The 23459-nt window shown below is 34.3% G+C and overlaps 1 protein-coding gene across 3 annotated transcripts in view; it reads right to left on the reverse strand.

The window, feature by feature from the left end:
- Positions 1 to 23459, reverse strand: part of ORC5 (origin recognition complex subunit 5) — a 78652-nt gene that overhangs the window by 43384 nt on the left and 11809 nt on the right. For all 3 annotated transcript variants that reach the window (XR_012498863.2, XM_019713598.3, XM_088797797.1), the window contains exons 4-8: positions 18992 to 19066; positions 15961 to 16072; positions 10508 to 10638; positions 1907 to 1955; positions 1730 to 1820 (exon numbers count right to left, since the gene is read on the reverse strand). Coding sequence is in view for 2 of the 3 variants with exons in the window: in XM_019713598.3 (XP_019569157.1) it covers positions 1730 to 1820; positions 1907 to 1955; positions 10508 to 10638; positions 15961 to 16072; positions 18992 to 19066 (458 nt within the window). In the remaining variant the exon portion in view is untranslated. The remainder of the gene's footprint in view (positions 1 to 1729; positions 1821 to 1906; positions 1956 to 10507; positions 10639 to 15960; positions 16073 to 18991; positions 19067 to 23459) is intronic.

Consider the following 23459-nt stretch of genomic DNA (forward strand, 5'->3'; position numbering starts at 1 on the left):
CGACTGGACTCTGGTTTCAAAATGTTTTTCTTCACATATTCTGTTTCTCTTATACTACCTTTTCATGGCTTTTCCATTTTGTTTCCTGTTCATTTTGAAATGCCCAAGGTTTGCATAGATCAGCAAATAGATGATTCTATGAATGCAGCAGTGAGGGTTGTGGATGACTTAGATTTCTTAATTCTGAAGTACTTTTTTCTTTAAGAATAATGAAGTACAGTTTCTTTAATACATAGTGCCATTTGAATGGGGAAAGACTGGCGTATCTTCTGATTTTGTCATTATCTTTTTGTTTGACAGACAGAGGTGTGGGTAGGCGGGAAGGGTGTTATCCCTATTTCTATCCTTTGCTTCTGTCTTCACTACCACGCCTCCAGGGGATGCCTTGTCCTTCCAAATCACTTCCCTGTCTCCTTTCAGAAATAGTACTTTCCCAGGACTGCCACGCTAATTTTTGTCCTACATTCTCTTAAAACACTTCGTTTTTATTCTCCAGTAGCCAGTACTCTAATCCTTCAGGTCTCAGACCTGTTCTCAGTATTTTCTCATTCAGGTTAGACTTTCTTTCTGGAGATTTCCTCTGTATTTCACCACTACTAGGCAACCCCATCCCCTGCCCCCACTGTCCTTTCCTCTTTTCCTTGCAGTCTTTGCTTAATTGCACTTCAACAAGAGCTCCAGAGCTGGCTCTGCAGACTTGTTATTTCACCATTTACAAATAAACTGAATTTGTAGTCAACTCTATAGACTCCTAGTTGTGCTGTAGGAAAGGGTTATAAGTGGTTTTATTTGCTTTTGTTATTGATCTTATAAAGAGAACAGGTTTAGGTGGTCATCATTATCCTACGGAAAACTGCCTTTTCATTGTTATATAAGAATCGTTTTAATAAACATCAAATTTTTCTACCTTTAAAAGAGTAGATCACAAGCTTTTCTATTTTGTGACTTCCAAAACCTCTCATCAATGACTTTATTATTGAAAAGAAGAATAATAGTATCTTTGTAATGTTTCTACTGTTTCAGAGACTATTAAATTTTAACCTCAATTATAGTTTAATCACTGAATTAAATTGAAAGCAAAGTTATTAAAGTAGCTTAGAGAATAAGGGATTTATGAGAGAAAAATGATAATAAAATTGACTAGAAAGAAAGAAAAGTAGATACTGTTGATGTTTTTAAATTTCTTATGTTGCTTTGTAACCTAGGCTTAATCAAACTCCTATAAGGCACTTTATTATTCACAAATCACTTTCACATATATTATCTAACCTTCTAAGGACTGTTAGAGGAGGAAGCTAAGGACTGGACTTTCTAGGTGACTTGCTAAGACCACATAAGGCAGAAAATGGCTGATCTGGAAATCAAAACTGTTCTTCCCACTACATTATGTGCCACCATGTCTCCTGAGCAGTTTCATTACTAGGAAATTCTAGTAAAAGACAAATGTAGATTTACGATTTGATTTATATATTTCTTCAATAATCAAATTTTCATACCATTCAAATATCTAACAAATACAAAAAACAAACCTAAAACTGATTTTCCTGTAGCTATCCAGATCTTTAAATTTTTCAATTGTTTCAAATTGTGTAACATACAGGTTAAAAATTGTCCTTCCCAAAACAGTAAGAAATAATACAAACCTCCAGAGTTTTTTCCAGATGTGAAGAAGGTAAAGGAAAACATGTATATTTTAGTAAATATCCCAAATAAAGATGTAGAATATTACCTTGATATTTCCCTGAGATAAACAGTCTGCATGGCTTTCTTCAAATGAGGCTCAATATTTCTCCAGAGTTTGCGAGTATCACGGTCATTTGCTATCCCAAAGGGGAGAAAATTTAAATAATTTAGAGCTTATAAAAATTTTTTTAAGAAATATTAATAAATAAAATTACATAGTTACCTTCTCCTTTAACTACAGGTTCACAATATTTCGGAAAATTAAGTACTGCCTGTAAACAAAGAAAAAAGTAGTTATCTACCACAATTAGGAATTATTTTTCAAGTAAAATTTTTATTACAATTCAGGCAATTTTATTTCAATACAATTGCTCAAGTTAAATGTTGTTATAGCTTATTACTACAATAATAAAACAGCAAATATCAATAATAGTTGCAAAACAATATGTAAAATATTCCTTAGTTGACTAAATCCTACCCTAATGTATTAGCCCTGAGATATAAAGTAATATAATAAAGCATAATTTATAATTTTAGGTCATTATTATGTCACAAAGGACCATAAAACATACAATAAAACACCCGCAGCCCAAAAAACTAACCTGTTATTTTCAAGGTCTGATCATTCTTACAAATTAAACATCATCTAAGTCAGTACAACTCAAATTATTTCGACTGGTAGCACTACCAGAGACTGTTACAAATTCAAGTTCTTGGCACCATCCCAGCCAGGCACACTAGGTCAGGGTCTCTGAGGATGAGTCCCAGGAATCTATGTTCTAACAAGGAGTTCTATGTATTCTGAAGTCTGAAAAGCACTAACTAATCATATCACATAGTTTTTCCTAAGTCAGCACTGCATCCTACTGAAAGGTTGTTTAAACAAGTTGAGTACAGATAATTGTCCAAACAGTCTGCATATTTAAGTAAACCTATAAAACCTACCCTTTACCAACAAGTGGAAATTTACAAACAAAATATCTGTTCAAATACAAAATACTTTTCACAACTTTGGCTATTAACATTCAAAGATGCTCTCCAACATTATGCCCATTTCTCCTACATTAATCCTCAAATATAGGCAAATTCCCACTTCCCTGTATTAGGATTATTTACAACAAAATCTATATTCAAGCCCACTAGTATTTTAAACTGTCCTCCTAACTACCCAGAGAATGAAAATAAAAAGGCTATTAACAAAATCACAAAAATAATTCCAAAGTCCAAGCAGATGACTTTTTGATATTGAATTTTTTACTACCACTATACATTTTTCCACATAACTCCTCATTATTCCTTAAGTTTTAAGTATATAGTTTACTCTTAACTAGTTGCATTAATGAAAAGGTGGCGGAGGAGAGGCGTAACTTTATTAAGAAATAACCAAGTGCTCAGGGAATACTAGTACCCATAACAGTAACAGAAGCATAATTATCAAGAACTAATTATGGCCATCTGTTACCCCATTTATTCCTGACAAGTACACTTTTATTATACCCATTTGTCAGCTGAGGGAACAGAGCAAAATATAATTTGCCTACAAGCACACAGAGATTACAATGCCTGAATTTATGATTGTGGATCTGTGAGATGTTCTGGGAATTTATTTCAAAACAAATTGAGGATGCCATGTTATCAAAGCCTGATTCAGGTGAAACAGAGAATACAGACATACTGCATTTTGCAGTGTATAATGCGCACACATGTTTTGGGCCCAAGCCTTCAGGGGGAAAAAAAAAATCCTTCGTTTTAATTTTTTTATTCAAATTTTATTTGTTTACATTTAGGTACGTGTTTTTTCCTATTATGAAGGAATTTTAGCATTTATTTTTTAACATATTATGGTACAAGAAATTTTATGTAACAAAACATGAGAACAGATACAAGGTACAAGAAATTTTACGTACTGGTAACAAATTTACAATATTTACATATCATAGCAAGGCCAAGAACTCTTCATCTTCAGAAGGCCAGGAACAAATTCATCATAAATTCAAGAAAATCAATTATCATATTATAGGGTATTATTTTGCATATGAATACAGTAGAATTAAAAACATTTATATAGATACAGAATTACTACTACCCATGTATAATGCTCATCCTTATTTTTCCCTCACAAATTTGGGCAATAAAGTGCACATTATACAAGGCAAAATATGGTATTTGTTTTATTGCACTTCACAGATACTGTGTTTTTCACAAACTGAAGGCAAGATCTTCCACCAGGAAAAATGCTACGACTCGCTTTATTGCAATACTCGCTTGATTGACTGTGGTCTGGAACCCAACCTGCAATATGCCTGTACTCACCTTACAATGCAAAGAAAAACTTGCATTGCTTTAAGAAGCAAAACAACGTATGAAGAATACTGAGTAGGTTGCCACAAGATAGGACAGGCAATTTGGGAAGATCTTCCAGCTCTTCCTCAGTGAGATTTTCAAAGAGCCTTCATCATTGTATTTGAAATTATGTATTAGAAAATAATCTGATACGTGTACACTGTAATAAGCAGAATTCTATGATAGACCCTAAGACTCCCGGCCTCTAGTATACACCCACTTTCTCTCAGTTATTCAATCAAACACTAATTACGCACTGCTGTGAAGCAATTTTGTAGATGCAATTAGGTCCCAAAGATTACACTATTAAAGGAGAGTTAAAATAAGGAGATGACCAGATAAGTCTGACCTAATTACATGAGCGCTATAAAAGCGAAGTTTCCCCTGGCTCATCAGAGATGATTGGGTGTATAAGGATTCAACATGCCCTTACTGGCTTGTAGATGAGGGCCACATGGCAAAGAATGTGGGTGATCTAGGAGGCCAGAGAAAGACAGCCAGCAAGGGAACTTTGGACCTCATTCTTACAACCAAGAGGCACTGGATTCTGTCAACAATCTGAATGAACTTGGAAGCGGTTTCCCCCCAGTCTCAAGATGAGAATTCAGTTCAGCCAAAACTAACTTTAGCCGTGTGATATCCTGAGCAGAGAAGCCAACAGCACAGAGCCTGGCTTTCTGACCTACAGAACTGTGACCTACTAAATGTGCATGGTTTTAAGCCACTACATTTGTGGTAATTTGTTATGCAGCAATGATGCTATGACGTAGACATTATTATTATCATCCCCATTTTACAGAGGAGTTAAATTATGCTTCGAATCTTTGACTTCCACTTCTTTGATCAGCTAGAGAAAAACTCACCCCTTTTAAAGGACTCATGGGATTAGGTCAGAACCACCCTGATAATCTCACTGTCTTAAAACAGGATATCTGGAAGCCAGACTGATGTGAAAAAATAAACAAGTTAAAATTCAGATGAGGAACAAGATATTTACATGGTTTTCAAAGTACCTCCCCACAAAATACATATTAATTACAAAGGGGAAAAAAAAATCTTAATCAAATGATCAAAGTGAACATTACCAGTAATGAGATAAAATCCAATCCTGTAACACCTGACAGGCAAGATGCAATGAGCACACAGCATCATTTCTGTGATATTTCTGTCAGATACATAATCTGAATCTAACCATGAAGAAACATTAGACAAATCGAACTTGAGGGAGATTCTACAAAACTAGCCTGTAACCTTCAAAAGGCTCAAGATCATGAAAGTCAAAGACTGAGAATGTTCCAGATGAAAGTTCAAGAGAAATAACAACTAATTTGTAATATGTGATGATTCTGAACTGAATTGTTTTGTTCTTAAGCACATTATTGGAAGAACTGGCAAATCTTGAATAGGGTCTGAGCATCAGATTGTAGGAATAAATCATTTTCTGATTTCGGTGACTGTGCTGTGGTTATGTAGGAGAATGTCTTTGTAGGAAATGCACAGTAAACATTCAGCGGTGACGGGACAGCAAAACTTACTCTCAAATGTTTTGGGGAAAAAAGAGGAAAAGTTATTTTTACTGTATTTGCAATTTTTCTATAAGTTAAAATTGCTTCCAAATTTTTAAAATAAAATTTAAAAACAGCCACTACTCTTATTATCTTGTAAAGACTATATCTAATAAAGTAATTAGAGCAAACTAATAACATGTCAATATCACTGAATGTGGTCGTGACACAAAAAGAATTCTTAATTATCCAAAGCCATAAGTGAAGGCACCCTGTAAAGGCCTAACTAGGAAAGCTGTCTTAAATACCACTTCCTGCTCACTCCAAGTCTAAAGAAGACTTGTCAGAATATGGCCCAGCTCCATTTACCATGGATGAATATCTCAAAATGTTGAGCAAACGTAGATAGATTTTAAAAAGAACACATGCTTATGTTTCCATTTACAAAAAGTTCAAAAACAAGCAAAACTAATCTTTGATATTAGAAGTAAGGACAGTGATTTATCTTTGGGGAGGAAAGAAGAGGCAGAAATTGGGAGGAAACATGAAATGGGCTCCTGAGATGCTGGTAATTTTCTGTTTAACCTGTATTTATTTACACACGTTTCGCTTTGTGATAACTCAATGAGATACATATTTATTATTTCTGTGCTTTTCTATATGTAATGGTATATTTTAATCAAAAAGGTAAGAAAAACAAAAACAAACCTAACTAGATCATTTCTCCTAATTAAAGAGTCTACCTCTCTCTTAAGTACCCTTAACCAAAGAACAGCTCTTCTCTGTAAAAAAGCATCCTCATCCATAAGGGAATCAGTACAGGGAAATAAAAAAGTGGTAAAGGGCACTCACTCACCAAGCCACCTGTCAAATCAACTTTGGCAATCAATGGGATGATAGCTGTTCTGCCAGATCACCCCTCAAACTTCATATGACTTTAATATATGATATAAACCTACAGCAGGTACTAGCAGTCTCCATACTTGGGCTCTGGTTCATGCAGATAGTAAGATCTCAATCTATTTTTAAGCCCATGAACTTTTGCTCAGCAGAAGAAGGAAGCAAATTAAAATTAACTGGTCTCTAACAGGTTATCAGGCATTTTACATGCATTCCCATCTTGTTATTTCACAGGATTCCTTTGAGGTAGGTATTATATCTACTTAACAGAAGAGACAACTCACATTCAAAAAGGTTAAGTAATTTGGCCAAGATCACAGACCTGGTAAATGAAGACGAAAAATGAGGATTCATGATAGTACCTTCCTTTGCAGGACTTGTAAGGATTAATTGAATTAGTAATAGTGTAATACTTATGAGCTTATGCTGTGGAGCCAGACACCATGATTCTTTATTCACAAAATTTTATAATCTTTTTCATTTTAGTTCTCAGGGACCATTTTTTCCTATCATACAATCATATGGAAAATAAGCAAAAATCTAGTATGTACAAAAACACATTAGTATACACTGTCTTTAAGAATCCACTGATAGCTGGAGGAGAGGTTTGCAGCCATTTCAGAACAATTGCTTCCTCGTCAAAAATATTGTTTAAAAAATATGTAAAAGGGTGGCCGGTTATTAGCTCAGTTGGTTAGAACGGTGCTGATAACACCAAGGTTGTTGGTCGATCCCTGCATGGGCCACTGTGAGCTGTGCCCTCCTTAAAAAGAAAAAAATACGTAAAGGAATTTGAGATACCATTTGAAGTAGTCAGAGATTAGCTTGGTCAGCTGCACGTGCGATGGCTAAGCATGTGTGAGGCAGCAGTGTTCTACCTGAACGTTATGCAGCTTCTCTGTACCGGCTCCTTCACTATCCTGCTCCCAGTACCCACTCTTCTACTCTTCAAACATCCAGGGCGCCATCTACCCCATGCTCACGAATGAAATCAAAACTCCTATTCCGTAGGAATTGCTGGGTCCTGACTAAGAAAAGCAGCTATATTGATCAATTAATTCACAAAGCATAAATGACCCCCTCAGAAATGATATTTTAGAAGGAAAATACCTATTCAAATGACTTAGTGGTATCAGTAATATCACCTAACATTTTTACAGGTATTGTTTATAAGCACTTTAATACAGAGTATTTCATTTTATACCCATAAGAATCCTCTGAGGTATGTATTCTTAGTCGCACTCAGAAATGAGGAAACTGAAGCACAGAAAATGAAGTATCGTACCCAACATGACACAGCTGGTAAGCAGCCAAGGTATTTAATGTTAAAGTATTTTAATATTAAGTCCTCTGCTCATTCTACCACATATACTTCAATGATTTGGCACCCTCTGCTTAGTCACTATGTCACCAGCCACCACCACTAGCCACAGGCCCACACAAAAACAACCACCACCAGGCAGCAGAAACTCGGAATTACACTCTAAAGGACTGCTAAGCTCTGGCTAAGCAATCATTTTTCTGAGTAATTTCTAAGAAAATTATGATATTTGGGGGGAAATGGTTTGTAATACAATAAGTTTAAATTGTGACACACGGTAACAAAAAGATCATGCAAAAGTAAAGCTTATTTAGAAAATGAATTATTCTGTGCTTGGCATTTATATGAGTATAAAATTAACTTCTTCAATTGACCTTTTTAAAAATTATAATTACTACTTTTTAGGACTATCATACAGATTGTCAGAGAAGACAAACCTAAATGAATAATCAAAATAGTACTTTAATTTCTCCTATTTTGTGCTGGCCTCCAAAATAATACTACTTAAAGAAACAACAACTCCTAAAGCAGATTGAATTGACTGAAAAGAATCTTTTGCATATAATTTATTAAACTTTCAAGAAATATGCCACTTACAAACTTTGAAACAACACTATCCATTTGATGGAAAAAAGGAAAATTTTTTTCTCCTAAACACATGGAGAAAATAAGAACACTGTTATTTTTTCACCAATGCTTAAAGATCATTTTTTATAAGTATTACTAGTAGTCCATTAAGTTTAGACCACACTTCAAGCTTCAAGTTTATGAATACAAGTTATGACAATTAAGTTCACGAACTTGTTGCAATGACATTGCTAGCCTTTTTTGGTATCAGAGGGATTATTCATTATGAATTTATACCACCTGGACAAACAATTAACCAAGCTCACTACCTGGAAGTGCTGAAAAGGCTATGTGAAAAAGTTAGACAATCTGAACTTTTCGCCAACAATTCATGGCTCTTGCATCACGACAATGTACCAGCTTACATGGCACTGTCTGTGAGGGAGTTTTTAGCCAGTAAACAAATAACTGTATTGGAACACCCACCCTGTTCACCTGATCTGGCCCCCAATGACTTCTTTCTTTACCTGAAGATAAAGGAAATACTGAAAGGAAGACATTTTGATGACATTTGGGACATCAAGGGTAATACGACAACAGCTCTGATGGCCATTCCAGAAAAAGAGTTCCAAAACTGCTTTGAAGGGTGGACTAGACACTGGGGTCGGTGCATAGCTTCCCAAGGGGAGTACTTTGAAGGTGACCATAGTGATATTCAGCAATGAGGTTTGTAGCACTTTTCCTAGGATGAGTTCGCGACCTTAACTGTCCGAGCTCGTATGATGTAGCAATAACAAAAAAAGCTATAACCTCATCCCTAAATAAAATCATTCCTAAGTGAAACCCAAAGGACTTACATACTATATTTAAATACATATTTTCTCCATTTACATTTTTTTTTTTCAGAAATGGTTTCCCTAAATAATTCTTCCTTCTTCTATAATCGATGTGAAATGGCTGCCAACACAAATTCCCACTGGATTCACGGACATCAGTGCTGAGGAGCAGGAACTACAGGTTATTTCCCAGGAAAGACAGATGAATATCTGCTCACATCTCAGTCTCACCCAGGGACCAGTCACTGATCCTCTCTCCTCTCTGAAAAAAACCTCTGCTGTCATTTCCCCTGGGCACCAGGGATCCAAGATATTGAACTCCTGGAGAGATTTTAGTGACAAATTTAAGTTAGAACAGCTGGTCTTTTGTTTTTTTCTCAATTCAGAAAATGATTGAATCTACAGCTAAATCAGAAGAGGCCTGGAATCTAAAACTTGTGAAAGGTACAACAGGTGAACACAAGTTTAGATGGTCATCTTCTCCTAATGATGTCTTAAACACACATTCAAACACACATTGACTCCCTCCGCGTAATACTTTTCAGAGGGAAAAAAAAAGCAAAGCAAAGAAAATGTGCTAAGAGATATAGAAAGTTACTTTGATATATAGAAAGTCACTGTTTCCCAGCCTTAGGTATATTACTATTTTCTGTTACACGGGGAGAGCCTAAGTATTATTAATTGAATGTTTCTAAAAGGGAAACCAGACATCCTTGCCTCCTTTCTTTCACATCCCCACAATTAAAGTGGAAAGGTCAAAGAAAAAAATTACAGTAAACAATCATTTTCCAAACTGCCTGTGAAATATAAACAGTTATTCCAATGTTTAAAAAATTTTTAGGTAATCTTTTGTACAAATTATAAAAGTAATTTTTATATAAAGATTACTAACACAAAGTCAATGGCTAATGAAAGACCTGTAATTAAAGCTTCTGATCATACTCAAGTTCCTCTAGATTCCAGACCACTTTCAGTACATACATAAACACTGAAAGATACTTCTCAGAAATATTAACAAAGAGATGTAAAATTGCTTATTAAGTTTTTACACCTTTCTTTATTCTTCATTTTGATTTTGATGGAAGTCTAGATTTTCTGCAATTAGACAGGAAAGAAAGAAGGGGGAAAACACTCCTAAGGAATCATGAAAAGACATAACTAAAGATAAATGAAAATTTTCTAATCAGGTCAAAATTTGTACTAACCCACAGATTTCTACCTTCTTAGGGTGTATTAGCCTCAAAAAGCCAACTCAAATTTTCCAGAATAAATTTTCACTTTCAATCACATACCATTTGTACATGGAAGAATATTAAGATGTAAATTTTTTTTAAAGCAAATTTCACACTCACCAAATGTCTGAGCTCATTCAAATCCCGGCAGACGGTGTAGAAAACTCCAAGAAGAATATTAATGTAAGCAGCATAGAAATCAGCCGAATACTCTGGAGGATGATCTTGGGACAGGATCTTTTGAAGGTTCCCTAATCACAGGACACAAATGAACTCAGAATGATTAATACAGCACCCTAGTTAAATCTTATAGCATTTTATAACAAAGGTTTAAAACAATAAATACATACACCTAGCAATAAGGGATAAAAATATTACAAGATTAGAAAAGTAATACAAATTTTGAACCTGAGGTAAATCAATTATAAATCTAATGTTCTAAAAAAAAATAGTAAATGTTGCTTAAGACAAATATTAAACAAACAATGGCATCTGAAGAAAATCTCAAGAATCTTATTACTAGTAAAATCAGTATCAAGGACAACAAAATGATATATTCTATTCTATTTTTCTGCCTATTAAGTAAATCAACTTGTAAAAACAAGGAGTACTACATAAACTAGGGGTACTGCCACCAAACTGGAAAACGCTCTTCAGTTTTCGTAAAATGAATTCATAAATATTTTAATGAAATCATCATACTTTGTCATTCCCCCGTTTATAAAACATTTTCTCCCTACAACTTAGGGATCTTTATTTCTTTTCTATCTTAAACTCTTTATACAATATCACACGTTCAGATTCTTAAACTTGTATTTAATTCTGTTGGAAATATCGTATTGTAGAAGCACAGTTAAAATTAAAGAGAAACAAGCATCTATTATTCAAAATTTTCCAGTTATAGTACATGAATCAATTAGTCATTCACTCCTTACTGCAATTCCCTCTGACTTCTTGATGCAGTGGTTTCTTTACACGTCTCAATTTAGAATTCTTTGAAAATGACTGCTACTGTAAACCTAGTTCCACAGGGTTCAAGACTTATGCAATCCTTACAAGTAAAAACTCTTACAGAATGTTCTCATCATGTCATTTTCCTTTTGTTTAAGGTTCTGATTAAGAGCATTTTTAACATGGATATCACGCTATTTACCAGCAGCTCTTGACTTCAACCATTCTCCTGTTCTCTTGTTCCTCACAATCAGTTAGATACAGGTACACGATCAAACAATATATGTGGACTATCAACACATATTCATCAACAGAAATATAGAAACAGCTATATTATGGGGATATTTTAAACAGGGCAGTTGACCCCCCCAAAAAAAGAAAAAGTTTTTTTTTCAAAGCTTAGTTTCATGCTTAAAATATTATCCTGAACAGATTCCAGATGGAAGACTGTTACTTGATCTGCATTTTTATATCACAGCTACTGAAAAAATACACAAAGGCTAAAACTTGACGTTAGTGTCTATGTATTTTTATATTCTAATAGCAAAACTTAAATCTAATGTCACTAAGTTTTTTACAATTATGCATGGGAAAATATTTGATTTGATATTTGATCAGAATGCCCCAACATCTCTATGTAGATGTCCCTTATTAGTGCCTCATGTGAAAGTTAATTAAATGTTACCACTGGCCCATTTCAGTCCTGATGAAAGTCTTGTAAGAATTAGAAATCTTCAGTGTGTTACTGTAAAAGTAACCCAACTTATAGACCACACACAAAATCTCAGAGTACAACTCCACATTAAAGTAAGCCATGCCAGCTCTGATAGTCTAGGACTATTCAAACTTACTAAGAATCCCATCTCTAACAAGAAGTTAAAAACAGTGCACTAACAAGTAGTAAATAAAGGGAAGGAGAAACCATTTGACTGCTTTCCTGGTATCTTAAAACTTCACTACAAAGTATAGTCTAACACATATTAGAACAACCATTTCTAACTTGGAGAGGGACTTCCGCTTCCAGTCGTGAGGGAGTAAGAGGATCCAGAAATACCCTCCTATAATAAACAACGAAAAACTAGACAAAATACAGAACACAACTATTTTCAGACATCAAACACTAGGCAGTAAAGGACTGTGACAACTAAGAAAAGGGAATAAATGAGGTCTCACCATCAGCCAAGCTTTCTAACTAGAGGTACTTTTAGAACTGTGGTATAAGGAGATTTCCAAAAGGAGTCCATTAGTCTCACCGAGTTAAAGAGACAGAGACGAGAGTAGAGGGAGCTAACGCAGCTAGAATTTGAGAGGCAGAGTACATATGAGAAGGGACCTATGCAAGAAAGAGCTCCAGAAATCTGCACAAGGGTTCCCCTTGAGTCTTGACTTAATACCAGTCTCTCCATGCACAGAGCAAAACCCCATGAGGATAAGCAAGAACCTCTGGGAAAAAACAATTTTGGAAAGCTGTAAGTCAAACAATTTACAGAGTTCACACAGGGCTGTGAATCATTCATGTTCCCACCGGTCAGAATAGAGAACCTCTACGGAATGCATGGGGCATTCAGCACAGATCCCAGAAGAGCTATGTCTTATAAGTGGAGCTAAAATTAGCCGCAGAAGCTTGTCTACATTCTATCTCCAAAAAAGCTTAAAAGTAGCCTTCAAAAGGTCTAAAAGTAGCCTTAAAGGGGTCTAATATAGCTTCAAGTAATTTAAATGCCTACCAGAAAAGAGTCCACCATGCAATAACAAAAGAACACAATATCATTCAATCAAAAAATTACTAAACACACTAAGGATAATGGATAGCCAGAATAGAGAAAAATTGGTCAACAGAAATAAATCCAAATTGAAAGAGGTAATGGAATTAATAGACAAGGGCATTAAAACAAGTGTTATAAATATGCTCATATGCTCAAGGACATAAAGGAAAACAAAAGCATAAGGAGATCTATAACAAAAAATTCCACTGGATGGGATTAACTGTAGATTAGACATCTATAGGAAAAAAAAAGTCAGTAAACTTTTAAAGGCATAGAAACAAAAACTACCCCAAATAAAACAGAAAAAGATTCAAAAATTTAAATAAAGAGATTCAGTGGGACAATATCAAGTGGTCTAACATACCTGTAATGCAGTCCCAGAAAAGGGGAAGGAGGTGGTCAAATTTTTGAAGAAATAATGGCTAAAATTTTGCTAGTTAATGAAACTATATCCAAGAAGCTCAATAAATCCCAAGTAGGATAAACAATAAAACATATTTTCTTTTTTTATTTTATGTATTATGGGGTTTATAATAAATGTAGAAGTAAAATGTAGGACAATAATAGCACAAAGGTTGTGAGGTAGAAAATTATAAGTAACTGAGATTTTCAAATGGTTTATTATCGGAGCATAGCTTATCCTGACTGATATAATAACTAAACCAAAAACTGATCAACTGGATTATAAACCACCTGAAGAAGGGGGAAAAAAAAGCATTACCAAAAGATGAGTAGTCTGCATGTGGCAGAGACCAGAAAACAAAAATTCCAAATTGGGCCTCTAGTGTTAATGGAGAGGAGAGGGTGTCCTCAATATCAGACACCATATTCCTAAAGATGATGTATGTATCAGTTATGATTGGATTACTTACCCGCTAAGATTATCCCTTTCCATGCTTATTCTGACTATAATTTGGCTTATCAATTAATGCTTCCTTTCTAAATGTCTTTTTGTATGACTATGGTATTTTTGCTTAAAAAAAATCTTGAAATGTAAATGGCACTAGAATTTAATAATCAGATTAAACTTAGCTCATTACGTATATACTTTTCAAAAATCTAGTAGCCTACACTCTCTAAAATTGGCAAGATCACTTTAGTTATTTAATTATATCCTCAAATCCTCTCGATCTATTCTACTTTGTATCTTTTTTCACCTTTTAAAATTTTTAATCAAATTCCATAATTCACTATAGCATACTTTAATCCAACTTTACTAAGATGTAGACCCCCAGCATTTTTAATAGTTTTCTTAAATTCTGAATAATTTTTCAATACTGAAGTCTACAACGGGTCACAAAAAAATTTATCTTCAAACAGTGTGATAACATAGGTGCAAAGGAATTTTTTTAGTGAAATCCTTTGATTTATTCTTTTCTTCTTACCCTTTTTTTCCTACCCTTTTCCCTCCTTATTTTGTGATTTTCATGGAAGAGAAGCTATTGTAAATAAGGGCTCCCTTCATCTATTTTTTTGGTTCTTTTTTTAAATCTCAGTTAATTAGTTAAGGCAGGAGGTGATTTTGATTGCTGTTCTTGTGAAACAGGCAAGAATGTGTTGTTGATCTTAATGAATGTTTACAGCTGATTAGTTCAGAAGTCTAGTGTTAATGAGGCCAAGGTCAAGGAACGCTATTTTTTCAGAGCTTGCTAACCGCCTTATGCTTCCTAGTTACAATCTTTGAATCAGAAGTATCATATTTGTATAGTGACATCACAGTATTAATCTACAAAGCTATTCAGGAACACAAAAAGCTATTGTGTTCTTCCAAAGATAAACATCATTACAATCTATGACATTTAAAATTAAAGACAAACCAAAAAGAAATAAAAAACACAAGGGTTAACAGTTACTCTAAAAGTTACAGTAATGAAAAATGAGATTTACAAAATAAAAAATGCATCTCACATAGTACTTAGGCCAAGTACATGATAAAGATACCAATACAATTTTAATGTGCTTTGCCAACCTAGTCTGTTTCTTATTTGCATGGATGTTACAATTGCAGTATATACATCTTAATGTCTAGCTTAAAAATGTAAAAACACACAAGCACAAATATGAGAGAGAACTGCTTATTCAAAAAATTATAGTGATTATACAAGAATAACCCCTCTGAGTTCCAAAATAAAACGTCTGTCAGTGTAGAAACATGAGGTATGCTAAAATATAGTAAACGTTTAAATTAAAAAAAAAAAATTATTACAGTAAAAGACACATCCATTAATCCCCTTCAAAATACTCTCCCTTACTTCAAACACACTTATCCCATTGTTCCTGACACTTCCTGAAGCAGTTCTGGAAGTTGTCTTTGGTGAATGTCTTTATTTCATCCTCCATTATGAAAATGCTCTGTGTCACACATCGCTTCTGGTGCTGCAATTTCTGTCAAATAAAAACATTACATAAGGTGGATGTGTCCTCATCTACCTTATTCACCGGATCTGGCACCATGCGACTTTTGGCTCTTACTCAAATTCAAAATGACCATGAAAGGTAAACGTTTTGAATAGATTCAGGACATTGAGGCAGCCACGACAGCGCAACTAAAGACACTCACAAAAGAGGACTTCCAGAACTGCTTCAGAAAGTGGCAAGAACAATGGGTAAGTGTTCGAAGCAAGGGGGGATATTTTGAAGGGGATTAACGGCAACGGGTCTTTTATTGTAATATTTTTTTTTACATTTAAACATTCACCAAATTGTTTGATCACACCTCGTAAGCAACATTTTGAGACAGGTAGCAAAATTTAACAGATTAAGAGATCAAAGTATTCCCATTTGAACATGCTAGCTTCATCTTCCAAAGACTACTTTACTGAATATCACTTGTAAAAATAATGTTTTAACATTTACCTATGCTATAATCAGGGAAATACAAAACAAATGGCTCAAAGCATCCAGTATTTGGACGAAACTTTTCCCAAACAATTTCACTGAGTAAGATAACCGTCACATTTCTGTCGGTCTGTAAAAGAAAAAGAAATAATAGTAACTTTGCATTTAAAAATCTTTACTAGAGCAATAATTCCATTTGAATTTTTCTTTCAAATAAATCCAGCAAAGTTCCAACATATAACAAATTATTTGTATATTAATAAGCCATATTTAGAAAACCTAATCAAGGAGTTACTCCACTAGCAAATTTTCATACATAATTACTTGGAATTTCCATAAAACTTTTAGGTTAATCAACATTTCAGTTACCCATGAAGGCTAGGACAGTCACACAAGGACTTATTTTATAGAAACACATTTGCTTAAATAATTAAGATAAAACCTTTTAATGGGAATTTTCAAAAAAATCATTAGCTTTCAATCAAACAAAAAAGGCAAAACTTAACATCTCTCACCATTACAATGGCTACTGCAACCCAGAACAAAGAAATACAAATTGAAGAAAAACAGGTAAGCCATACTATACAACCACATATTATTTAAAAATTTTTAAGTTTTTAAAAGGTTATTTTCACACAAATTATCACATAAAATTGATGCTCAATACGCATTAAAAACACAACCAAGTATGACTGTTAGTATCTAAAACACCAGTGTTAAGTAAACAGACATCTTTTGGAGTATATTTAGAAATTATAATTAGCATACCAAAAAAGAACATTGCAAGAACAAACTTACTGTGTACGTTATCTTTCCACAGAGTGGCCCCAAATGCCCTATGCATGCTAGTGAAGAATTTATCTGTAGATACCTCTGCATTTTCAACACAAATTTTAATTTTTTCCATATTCTTTTGACATCTCCCAAGTTGACAATGCAGACATAGCTGTTTTGTTCTATAATTACTCTTAGGACCCTAGCTCATAAATAAATTATAGTATACTTTGATGATAATTTACTATTTATTGATTCCTAACTTATGTCTAATCTTATATTCCAATATTCATTATTTAGAAAAAACTCTTTTGACTAACAAAGGCAGCTGAGTTCAATAAATTAATAATTCCACAAAAATCTAGCATCTTTATGAAATTAAGGACAAGATGTTTACTTTCAAATGCTCTTTTTGTCTTATAAGCTTATTAACTTTTAAGAATCCTTGAATTTATTTCTATAGGGATAAAAAAGTATGCTCTAAACACAAGTTGATTCAAAGCATTGAGCTGCCTTCGCTTTAAAATATGATTATCCAAAAGCATTTTATAAAGTCAGTTAAAAAATACTGAGAGGCTTAAAAAATGTATCAGTCTGAAAGGATTTTAAGTTGGTAATGTTCTCATCTGTTCATCTGAAACTACTTTCAATATATAATATCTATCATAATTTCAACTTCATTTTACTCGGATAAATATTTATTATAAAAAAACATTTACTATATAAAAACAGGAAATGTTTTTACTCTATTTCTCTTAAATGAAATACGTTTTTAAAAATCAAGCATGTTTTCAGAAACATTAAAACAACAATTCTCTTTTCTGTTAGAGTGGAGATTACTGAGAATTTTTAAATTTTGTTCAGTTTCTATAATTAAAACTAAAAAAAAATTGTGAAAAGCCTAACTACTATGAAGGGACGCATAATCACCATCACTGGGCATGAACGGAAAAAATGCAGTAAGCTATACCGCAGGGCAAGATGATAGCAAGAATGCACTCTGGATACTAGACAGGGAGTTCTAGACCAAAGCAATGGGAAATAGTGGCTGTGAATGCCAAAAAACAAACACAGCAGAATAATAAAAGACAAGAGACGTCATCTGCTCAAATGAGATGGGCCCCTGATCTTAGTAGTAAGATGCCAAGAGTTAATCAAACTGGGAAAGGCTAAGCTGTGTGAGGAAACTTCTACGACAGGCCACCAAGAGCTACACTTAATCTTCTCCTGTCCTCTCCATATTGGAAAACTATAACTAAAATTGAACTTTAGGAGTCAGCCTTAGGAGCACAATGATTTCAGGGCACTTGGAAAGCCTCTCTGAACTTCTAACAGTTTCTCAAATCTGAGTAACGCATTTAACTTTTCAAAGGTAGGAATGCTCTGAACACTACCCCCCACAAATACTGAATTAATTCGTACTATATATAATGTTACTTATTATTTAAATAACACAGACATAAAACTAGGTAGATATAAACTATTTATCCTAAAAGTGGTCACAAAATTATAAAACCCAAAATAAATTTGTAAGTTAAATACAAAACTAGAAAATCAAAATTTAAATTAACATTAACTGAATATGATGAACAGTACTGCTTGCTCAAACTAATCTATGTTCACAAAGTGGAACAGTCACAGTTCTTTTGAGTTCAGTATTCCTATACCAACTGGTATTGGTGAACACTGAATTCTCTCACCAATTTTCTTTATTTAAACAACTGTAAAATCCTGTTTTTGCCATAATATCATTTGGCTTTCACCTGACACATATGCATATTAAAAAATATGCCTGCTCTCTTCCCAGACCATGACAATTAGAGCAGTATTAATACTATTCAGTGCCAACACAATTGCAAATTGAAATACAAAGCTGGTTCTGACACCAGTGTCCATGACAAAGAACTCAAGATGATACAGAATAGACATATCATTTTTTTTAGATTATTGAAATGAAAAAAAAACTTTTTAATTCTTGCAGAAAGCTCAGTCTAGCCCACTACCATTTAGTCAAGCAACCACCTAAAATCTTTTAATAGAAAGCAGTGTTAGTTACTTGTAATTAGAAATAAAAAGCTAAAATTGAAAAATAAATGTTATCAAGTCACAAATCGCTTTAATTTTGATAAATGCTAATTTCACTCATAATAGAGAAATGCAAATTAATACTATATTAAGATACCATTTCTCCCTATCAGACTGGCAAAAGTAAAAAGCTGACAACACAGTCTATTGATTAGGCCACAGGGGAAAAAGATTCTCACACATTACTTACCAATTCTTGTAACCTAAGAAACCCAGGCAAAATATTCGCTTCCAAATCTCTTAGATACTCCGCTTTATCTAGAACCTTATTAAAAAAAAAAAGTAGCATCAAAATCAATTTGCAATGCCCTTTTACACATTTACAATTAAGCTACAAAATTACAAAAATTAATAATGCACAATTCCAGAAGTGAACTTTCTATGTTAAAAAGAAAAACTGTAACATGAATTTTTAAATGCTATTTAGATTTGTGGAAGATATTTTAAATAGGTCAAGTAAGTTAAAAAACGGACTATTTATGACACGTTTTAATTCAAACTTCTAAATGGAAAATGAGTCACAGCGACATTAAAAAGGTTTATTTTTCAGGTATTCTACCAAAAAGATAATGATATAAGATGCTCTAAGGACATTTTCTTAGGTTTAAAAAAATACAGGCCGGCCCGGTGGCTCAGGTGGTTGGAGCACTGTGCTCCTAACTCCGAAGGCTGCCAGTTCGATTCCCACATGGGCCAGTGGGCTCTCAACCACAAGGTTGCCAGTTCGATTCCTCAACCCCTGCAAGGGATGGTGGGCTCCGCCCCCTGCAATTAAGATTGAACAGGCACCTTGAGCTGAGCTGCCACTGAGCTCCTGGATGGCTCAGTTCGTTGGCGCGTGTCCTCTCAACCACAAGATTGCCGGTTTGACTCCCAAAAGGGAGGGTGGGCTGTGCCCCCTGCAACTAACAAGGGCAACTGGACCTGGAACTGCACTGCGCCCTCCATAACTAAGACTGAAAGGACAACAACTTAACTTGGAAAAAGCCCTCGAAGTACACACTGTTCCCCAATAAACTCCTGTTCCCTTTCCCCAATAAAATCTTTAAAAAAAAAAAAAAAAAGAAACACAATCATGTGCATTTTTTATCCCATTTGATAAAAGACAAATGTTCACCATAAACCAAAAAATTTCAGCTCTTTCTGACCTAAAAGAAAGACACACAAGAAAACTCTGAATTTCATCACATAAAACTTTTTTTGCTTGAACTTTAGCTGCATGCTAAACCCTGTTTAACTGGATAATAGATCATGTTAAGATAAAAATTTTTGTTCAGTGTTATGACAATGTTATTGGGATTATGTTTGTTTAAAAGGTACTTATCTTTTAGAGATATACAATATACATATTATACTATATACAGAAAGATATAGTATACATATATAGATTTATGAGTGACATACATACATTCAGGAACAATGAAATGGGGTACAGATGACACAAAAGTCTGGCTACATGTTAATGATTGAGGCTGGGTGATGGGTTCATTTGGGTACACTACACTATTCTGTTTAGGTATTTGAAATTTCTATTTTAAAAAACCATTAAATTTTTTAAAAAAACCTTTCTGAAGAGGTCATCCATCTGTCCATTAAAAAAAAATCAAAGTCTTAAAAGCACTATTTAAAATATTTACCCTAACATTTTACTTTTTGTTATGGAAATTTTAAAATATACACAACACTAGGGAGATGAGTACCATGAATTCCCATATATATTTCACACAATTCAAACAATATCAACATATGGTCAATCTTGTTTCTTCTATCCACCCTCCACTTTTCCTTCCACCATCTTGCTGGATAATTTAAAACAAACCCCAGAGATAAATATGTCGTATGCAGCTATAAAAAATGAGCACTTTTTAAAAACATAACTACAGTATCATTATCATGCCTAGAAAAATTAAACAATATTCCTTAGTATCATCTAATAACCAGGATTCAAATTTCCCCACTTGCACCATAAATGTCTTCTCAGAGTTAGATTATTTGATTCAGGATCCAAAAAGGTCCATACATTACATTTGGTTTGTTTCTTGTTTGGTTCAAATAACACTTCTACTAAACCATCTTTTTTGCCTTTTAGTTAGGTCATGTGTCATGTAGAATTTTCCAAATTCTGGATCGGCTGATTGCATTTCTGTTGCATCATTTAATGTGTTCCTATATCCTCTATATTTACTGTAAAATAATCAGTAGATCCAGACTTTTGATCTGATTCAGGTTCGAGTTTTGGGCAAGAATACTTCACAAATAGTGCTGTGTATGTCTTACTGAATTACATCAGCAAGCACACAAGACCTGGTTATCTTTTTTATGATGTTAAGATTGACTGACAGGTTCAGGTGTTGTCAGCCTGATCCATCCATTCATTATCAAGTTCCCCAGAAGCTTTTCTCCTAATGATTTCAGCATCAACTGATGCTCACTACCTATATACATTATTAATTAGGGACTGCAATTATTAATTAGGGATTACAACACTATAATCTCCTATGATTCTTGCTGCATTTATTGGAGGACATTTTTCTGGAAAGAGCTCTCCCTCATCCCCTATTTGGCTACCCAGAAATAAAGTTCACATAGGACAAAAGGAATAAATGCTTGATTCTTCCTTTGCGTGCCTATTTTCAGAATAATGAGTGTATGCCTGTATTAGCTTTCTGTGGTTGCTATAATACATTACTACAAATTTGGTGGCTTAAAACAGACTAACAATTTATTCTTTCACAGTCCAAAGTCTGAAATCAGTTCAACTGGGCCAAAATCAAGGTGTTGGCACAGCCATATTCCCTCCACAACTCCATCCCTCACCTCTCCCAGCTTCTGATGGCTGCCAGCACTCTCTGACTTGTGACTGCATCACTTTAATTTTCCAGGCCAGCATGTTCCAAGTTTCTCACTCTCGCTTGTTTCTGCTTCCGTATCTGGCTGTATCTTCTGTTTATGTGGTGTAGTCAAATCTCTGTCCGCCTGTCTCTATATGGACATTTGTGATTGCATTTAGGGCCTACACAGATAATCCAGATAAATCTCCCCATCCCAAGATCTTTAACTGAATCACATCTGCAAAAACGCTTTTGCCAAATGAGGTAACATGTACAAGTTCCAGGGATTAGGACCTGATATTTTCAGGGGCCATTATTCAGCCTACAGCAGTACGCTAGTAAATTAAACTCCCATAGTAACCAATGAGCTGAGGTTTTGTTTTTATATATTTATTTAATATCATTATGAATTCCTGAATTTTAACATGTCTACTGTGCTTGCATCTACTTTTTGATGGTCAAATTGTCTCATCTTCGGCCAGTTGAAGCCCCTTCAGAATGGCTTCTTTGTCTTTTTCCCTCAGCTTTATTGAGATATAACTGACACATAATAGTGTATAAGTTTAAGGTGTATGAGTTGATCTGATACATTTACATATTGCAAAATGATTACCACCATCACGTTAGCTAACACCTCTATCACCTCACAAAATTCCCCTTTTCTGTTGTGAGAACATTTAAGCTGTACTCTACTCTTTTAGCAACTTCCAAATACATAATACAGTATTATTAACTATAATCACTATGTTCTACATTAGAATCCCCAGAACATATGCATCTTCTAACTGGAAGTTTGTACCCTTTGTCCAACATCTCTCCAGTTCCCTTACCCCCTAGCCCCTGGGTAACCACCATTCTACTCAGTTTCTATACGTTTAGCTTTTCTAGATTCTACATATAAATGAGATCATACAATATTTGTCTTTCTATGATTTACTTCACTTAGGATAATGTCCTCAGGATCCATCCATATTGTTGCAAATGACATGATTTCCTCCTTTCTTATGGCTGAATAATACTCCATTGTTAAAAATACTATAAACTGAGGCTATTCAAAATGGAGCCACCATTCTAGCGGAACTGCCTAGCATATCTTGTTCCTTGAACCTTTGTACTTGGCCAGACCTTTGCACTGGGCTAAAATCAACATTGTTTTACAAACAATTGTTTGTAAAGCCAGCAGGAAAGCAGACATCCTGACCACAAGGACTGATGATTATGGACTCTCTATCTGAAGACAGAATCAGTAACCAATCATGTATAGCTGAGTAGCTCAGCCTGTTAGAACCAACAGGAATTCTTTTTCTTTTCATGTCATTATTTCTTTGCTTTTCTCATAAAAGCCTTTTGCTTTCATCCTTTAATAGAGACACTATTTGGGTTTCTGCGTAAATCTGTACTACCCAAATTGCAATTCTTTAACTCCAAATAAAAACTTCTTGCTTCTCATTTCAGCTTTTTAATTTTAGGTTAACGTTATATACTACATCTTCATCCACTGATGGACATTTAGGTTGTTTCCATTATCTTGGCTATTGTAAATATGCTGTAATAAACATGGGAGTGCAGGTATCTCTTTGAGAACCTGAATTCATTTCCTTTGACTACATACCATAAATAAGATTGACAGAATTTAATTTTAATTTTCGAGAAACCTCCATCCTGTTTGACATTCCTACCAACACTGCACAAGGGTATCCTTTTCCCCCACATCCTTGCCAACACTTGTTATCTCTTATCTTTTTGATAGACATTCTGACAGGTGTGAGGTGGTATTTCGTTGTGGTTTTGATTTGCATTTCCCTGATGATTAGGGATGAGGAGAAC

The sequence above is a fragment of the Rhinolophus sinicus genome, chromosome 4 (assembly GCF_057876585.1).
Source record: "Rhinolophus sinicus isolate RSI-liver-muscle chromosome 4, RSI-T2T, whole genome shotgun sequence".
NCBI lineage: Eukaryota > Metazoa > Chordata > Mammalia > Chiroptera > Rhinolophidae > Rhinolophus > Rhinolophus sinicus.